The sequence below is a fragment of the Apium graveolens genome, chromosome 10, assembly GCF_009905375.1.
Source record: "Apium graveolens cultivar Ventura chromosome 10, ASM990537v1, whole genome shotgun sequence".
Classification (NCBI taxonomy): Eukaryota; Viridiplantae; Streptophyta; class Magnoliopsida; order Apiales; family Apiaceae; genus Apium; species Apium graveolens.
The window spans coordinates 137,491,764-137,498,912 of NC_133656.1; the positions used below are offsets into that span (position 1 = coordinate 137,491,764).

Here is a 7,149-nt window from a genome sequence, read left to right on the forward strand (position 1 = left end):
ATTATTTGAGCATGGCCATGCTTTTATAATCTCACTCAATCAAGAGGCCAATAATATCTCTCCTAATTATAGGAGGGTTAAATCCTTTATCATATTTCTCATACGACTCATGATATACCCGATGTCCACTTTTATCATCACCCGATCAAAAGTAACTTTTAATGTAGTCAAAGTATATTAATCCTCGTATAGAAATATAATGATTTCAAGTCAAAGGATCGTTACACCATTATCACTGTGAGTCTTTCTTATGACTTTATTAAACATGAAGAATCTCACTGTAGGTCTGTCCAGTACCATGTACTCTCACATGTACCTATGTATTGACTTTAGTATCCCCATACTTATAACCAATGAGATGTGGTTATCTTGTCAAACAACACACGAGTCTATCTATGTATTATTATTGTCCTATATAATAATACTCGACTAGGGACCTTTAAGAATATGATATGTTATATAATCTCAAGTTCAAGTCATGTACTTAAACTATACAATTTGTATCATGATTCTAAGGACATTTATTATGCTAACAAAATATCGCAGTAATTAAGGTCATAATAAATAAATTTATTGAATGATCAACTGACATAAAGATTATAAAAGAATAATGTATTGCCTCTAGGGCACCTACACTAACAAATACATAGGTACATGTGAGAGTACATGGTACTGGACAGACCCACAGTGAGATTCTTCATGTTTAATTATGTCATAAGAAAGACTCACAGTGATAATGGTGTAATGATCCTTTGACTTGAAATCATTATATTTCTATACGAGGATTAATATACTTTGACTACATTAAAAGTTACTTTTGATCGGGTGATGATAAAAGTGGATATCGGGTATATCATGAGTCGTATGATAAATATGAATGATAGATAAAAGATTTAACCCTCTTATAATTAGGAGAGATATTATGGGCCTCTTGATTGAGTGAGATTATAAAAAGCATGGTCATGCTCAAATAATAATTTGTCTTGATAGTCTACTCACGGATCAAGTAAACCCGGATTAAATGTTGAAGATGATGACTAAATACATGCCTCGAGTTTAATCTATAATATGTATGGTTAAAGGGATTATATTACACGAAAAACATTAATCACGGAAGGTTTTATCTAATCATGATTTAATTATTATTTAATTGGGTAACAATGATGTATTACTAGATACCGCTCATTGTTTATAATTTTATTAGAGAATAAAATTATTTCCAATTAAATAATAGCCTATAGGGTCACACAAATAGAGCACTTAATGGAATAGTTAATTTAAATTATGGATTTAAATTAATTGATGATTATTTAAATTTTATTATAATTAAGTAAGACTTAATTGAGATAATATAAATTTGAATTAAAGGGAATGTTTTTTTTGACCATAATAATTAAGTATGACTTAGTTATTAATTAAATAATAGAAATTCGTTTTTATTATTTAATCCTATACCTACTAGGGTTGGGTTTTGCTCTTATGGGTCTTTTAATCAGTCATTATAAATAGATAATGATAGGTTAAAGAGGCTTGCAGGTTTTGGAGAAAACCCTAGCAGCAAAGAGAGGCAGAGGCAATTCGGATCGTCAAGAAGGAGGCTAGTACATCCATTCCGTAGTCAAGTTCGTGAGACGTTCTTGGAGGTGCTCGTGTGGATACCATAGAGGTGTTTCTCCGAGAAGTAGACACAAAGCGTGATAGCTAGGATCTCCGTTGAGTTGGTGAAAGTTAAGCTCTTGAAAGGTATGATTCGTTATCTTCATAATCTGCCCACAATTATACATGGATCCTGTTCTTGGGTTTTGAAATTTTGTTTTATTTACGTTTATCCGCTGCGTTTTATGCCTCGGAACCCAACAAAACTGTGATACTCTTTACATGTATAAATAGAGTGTCAAACAATACCACAATGAAAACAAGGACTCTGTGATTTATATCTAACAGTTCTATTCCTAAACTCTAATTTGGGGGGAACAATATTTATCTTTTTATTCTTCCTGCAAGAATTAGCAAGATGATTAGTACTACCACAGTTTAAACATGTCTTTATAGGTGTATTGGGAGGAGTTACATAATTAACATTTTTATTAACACCTACCTTGCCATTTTTATTTTTCCTAGGCCTTTCCTCCTTGTCTTTTATGTGTAAATCCTTCAGCTTTTGCTTAAGCTGTTTCTGAGTCATTAAACCAATATTTACTGATTTTGTGTGAACTTGTTCACTCTTATCAGTGATTAAGTTTAATCTAGGTGCTGAGGTTGAACCTACCTCATTAACTGACTTAACAACATCAACACTTGGATTAAACTTAATGGTCTTCAACTGAACCTTGTTTAGTTTGACCTTGGTATCAGTATTTACTAGTTTATTTATCTCAGTTTCTTTTTCAATTTTCTTATCAGAATTAGATCTATTAGCATATCCTAATCCTGATCCCCAACAGCCATTCTCTAAAATTTTCTGAGTTGTTTTTCCTGAGTTAGTCCAAAATTTAATAACATCTCTTTCTTTAGCTAACTCCTTTTCTAGATAAGCATGCTTTTCTAACAATTTTTCTTTAATATAAACAACATTATCTCTTTCTTTTTGAATTTCTAGCATGGAAAGCAACTCAAATTCTAGGTGATCATTCCTTTTCTTTAACTCAGAGTTTTCACTCTTGATTCTATTATTTTCATAGGTTTGATCCTTATAACTAACATTTAGATATTTAAGAAACAATCTTAATTCATAGATATCATCAATATCAAAAGTAAGGGTAGTCTGAGGTACCTTTAATTCAGCATTGCCAGCCTCAGTATCAGCATTTTCCATGAGAGCATAATTGACCTCATTCTTTGAATCTGATGAATCATCCCAATTTTTCTTCTTTAAGATCAAGACTTGTTTCTTCTCAGTTTTGGGTTTTTTGCGGTCAGTTGCAAAGTGTCCAATTCCATTACAGTTGTAGTTACTTTCCTTTGACTTATCAAGTTTTCCAGATTTTGATTCCTTCCAATCATTACTTATTCTGTTATTCCTCTTATCATAGTTTGAGGAACTTGAACCTTTTCTGGAAAAACTTCTTCCTTTCTTGAAGTTCTTGTAGACCATCTTCTTGAAGTTTTTAACCAGTAGAGCAGCCATTTGTTCCAATATTTACTGATTTTGTGTGAACTTGTTCACTCTTATCAGTGATTAAGAGTACTTGTAACTAGTGTTTAGTCTCATATTAATGTTTCAATTTTTTAAATATATTTATGAATGATCCAACCGTACGGATGTTAATATCTATATATTTTAGTGACATGATAAAAATTTTAGAAAAAAAATAAATTTATTTTGTTTGTTATTGTGACAATCAACCAATTGTTTGAACAGTACTTGTAACTAGTGTTTATTCTCATATTAATGTTTCAATTTTTTAAAAAATACTTATGAATGATCCAACCGTACAGATGTTAATATCTATATATTTTAGTGATATGATAAAAATTTTAGAAAAAAATAAATTTATTTTGTTTATTATTTTAACAATCAACCAATTGTTTGAACACTACTTGTAACTAGTGTTTAGTCTCATATTAATGTTTCAATTTTTTAAAAAATATTTATGAATGATTCAACCGTACGGATGTTAATATCTATATATTTTAGTGACATGATAAAAAAGTTTAGAAAAAAATAAATTTATTTTGTTTGTTATTTTAACAATCAACCAATTGTTTGAACATTACTTGTAATTAGTGTTTAGTCTCATATTAATGTTTCAATTTTTTAAAAAATATTTATGAATGATCCAACTGTACAGATGTTAATATCTATATATTTTAGTGACATGATAAAAATTTTAGAAAAAAATAAATTAATTTTGTTTGTTATTTTGACAATCAACCAATTGTTTGAACATTATTTGTAATTAGTGTTTAGTCTCATATTAATGTTTCAATTTTTTTAAAATTATTTATGAATGATCCAACCATACGGATGTTAAGATCTATATATTTTAGTGACATGAAAATTTTTTTAGAAAAAAATAAATATATTTGATTTGTTATTTTAACGGTCAACCGGTGTTTTGACATATACTTGTAACTAGTGTTTAGTCTCGTATTCATGTTTTGATTTTTTTTAAAATATTTATAGATGATCCAACCGTACGGATGTTAAGATCTATATATTTTAGTGATATGACAAAAATTTTAGAAAAAAATAAAAGTATTCAGTTCATTATTTTAACAGTCAACCGGTATTTTGACCAGAATTTTTTAATTCGGCTCGGCTCGACTCGGCTCCTTTTGATGGAGAAAGCTCGTGTTCGGCTCGTGTTCGGCTCGGTTCGACTCGGCTCGATTTTGTTCGATAAAAGCTCGTGTTCGGCTCGCTCATTAACGAGCTCGAGCTCGAACACGGGTTTTTGTTCGTTAAGAAAGCTCGGCTCGGCTCGGCTCGTCAGAAAAAAAATGAAAGTTCGGCTCGTTTCGATCAAAACTCGGCTCGGCTCGGTTCGTGAACATCTCTACTTCCTGAATTCCATTTCGCTTCTCTACATGAACCAAATCCTTGAAGAGAATCATGCAGTTTCGATTTTCTCCATGTCAGTAATTTCTAGTACTTTTTTAACTAATGCGAATTTTTTAAGTTATTTTTGTAAAAATAAGTTTTTCAAATTTTTATTTGCAAAAATAATTTCTTTTTACTTTTTTGCAAAAATAAGATTTTGTAACTCGATACAACCATATTCAACCTCGAATGCAACCATATCCAACCTCGGATGCAGCAAATAAAATCAGTTATTTTTCGGAAAACATAAAATAAGTTGAATATATGCTTACTTTAATAATTTCGAAATATAGTAAAATTGCAAACAATAAATTTAAAAAAAAAAAAATTTTTTTGATAAACTCACTCATATCTATATATAATATTTAAATAAGTAATTATTTAAAATTATGTCAAAACCTTATTTCGTCATCAAACGAATTAATTGTCCGTCAACTTTTTAGAAGATAAGAATTATACTAAACAATAATATTGAGTTTTACAATTTTACCCAATTTATATTATTTTTCTTTTTTCATATTTAATATTTCATTTTAAATATATACAACTATACAAGACCCCAGGAAAAAAAAGGTACACTGTGGGAATGGTATAGCAGTAGTATCATCGGCAGAAGCAATACTCAATTGATTCTTTTGGCCAAAGCTAAATTCAACAAATATTGTTCAACAAGTTTCAAAAAAATCATCAATTTCTCCAATTTGTTTAATTTATTGCTTTCTTCCAAAGTTTTAATCTTTCTGGTACGTTGTTCACGAGAACCCCAGCTCCCTCTTCACGGAAAACCTATACATACACATACACACATACACATGTTCAAGCTATATATATTCAAGTAAGTTCTTGAGTTTTGTATACATTGTTCAAGAAACTTCAATGGGCAAGTGTTTATTTATTTGTACATTCTATTTTTTACTACAAAGTTTACTAGTGTTTACCATGCTAGACCCTATTGATTTTCTTGCACTCCAAGCAATTAGAAAATCACTAGAGGATTTGCCTGGTTCTAGTTACTTTGCTTCTTGGGATTTCACTGGTGATCCATGCAACTTTGCTGGCGTTTATTGCGCCGATGATAAGGTTATTTCGTTAAATCTTGGCGACCCACGTGCTGGGTCTCCGGGCCTTACTGGCCGGCTTGATCCGGCCATCGGAAAACTCACTTCTTTAGCGGAGTTTACTGTTGTCCCTGGGAGGATTTATGGTGGCATTCCTCCGAGTTTTTCGCAGTTGAAGAAGCTTCGGTTTTTGGGAATTAGCCGGAATTTTATTTCCGGTCAAATTCCGGCGAGTCTCGGTGAGCTCCGGTTGTTGAGAACTATTGATTTTAGTTATAATCAGCTTTCCGGGAATTTACCTTGGTCTGTCGGAAGTTTGCCGGCGTTGACTAATGTGATTCTTGGTCATAATCATTTAACCGGGTCAATTCCGCGGTTCGGGTCGAAAGTGTTGACCCGGCTTGATCTTAAGCATAATGAGTTTACCGGGTCAATTGGGTCGGATCATCTTCCCTCCTCTCTTCAATATCTCTCATTGTCTTGGAACCGGTTTACGGGTCCAGTGGATCGGGTTTTATCTCGGATGACCCGGTTAAACTACTTGGATCTTAGCTTGAATCAGTTTTCGGGTTTTATTCCGGGTTGTTTGTTCACATTTCCCATATCAAATCTCTACTTGCAAAGAAACCAATTTATCGGGTCGGTTCAGCCATATGGTCAAGTTCGGATCCAAACCGTGGATCTTAGCTTCAACCGGTTTTCCGGTCCAATATCTCCTTTATTCTCAACGGTTCAAACTCTTTATCTCAACAACAACCGGTTCATGGGTCAAGTTCCGGGTACATTCGTGGACCGGTTATTAGATTCTAGTATACAAATTTTGTATTTACAGCATAATTATTTGACAGGGATTGCCATTAATCCGAGGGTTGAGATTCCGGTTCGAAGTTCATTGTGTTTGCAGTATAATTGCATGGTTCTTCCGGTTCAGACACCTTGCCCTTTGAAAGCCGGGAAGCAAAATACTAGACCGACCGGACAGTGCATTGTGTGGAATAAATTAAAGGGGTAATTTAGGAATTAACAAATATATTTTTTGTAAGAGATTATGCTTATTTGATCGAGTTTTGTTATGATTTTGAAATAAATATTGGTTCATGTATATACAGAAAGAAATTGATTTTTTAAGAATGGCGAAATTTAATTTTAGTGATACTGCAATAATAGTAGTGAATCGAAATCTCCGCTTTCGATAGTAGACTAGGACTTTAACAGATAATTTGTTGGTTTCATGAATGTATTTGTTTATATTGATAGGAAATTTTGGTTGTATGGTTATGGTTGTTTTTGAAGATATTGTTCGTTTTCCAGCACCTTACATTACATGTAGTGAGAGATACATAGATAGAATGTTGCATGCATTCATTTATTTAGTTAGGTTACCAAACCAATTGTTGAAACAGGTCCATGCATCTTTATGAAAGGAAGTAATTAATATGGCTTTATTGATTGTACATATCAACATTTTGTTGTATTAGCCTTTTAGGCTCCCATCAAGTCATGATCCTGTTCCTGTGAGTGGTGCTGGAGATTCACAGTTTGGGGCCG

At 32.2% G+C, this 7,149-nt stretch overlaps 1 protein-coding gene across 1 annotated transcript; it reads left to right on the top strand.

The window, feature by feature from the left end:
• The first annotated feature begins 5,112 nt into the window (after nt 1-5,112).
• Nucleotides 5,113-6,914, top strand: LOC141693735 (uncharacterized). The gene has a single exon (XM_074498897.1). The coding sequence runs from the start codon at nt 5,420-5,422 to the stop codon at nt 6,611-6,613; it is 1,194 nt and encodes a 397-aa protein (XP_074354998.1). The 5' UTR covers nt 5,113-5,419; the 3' UTR covers nt 6,614-6,914.
• Nucleotides 6,915-7,149: the final 235 nt, after the last annotated feature.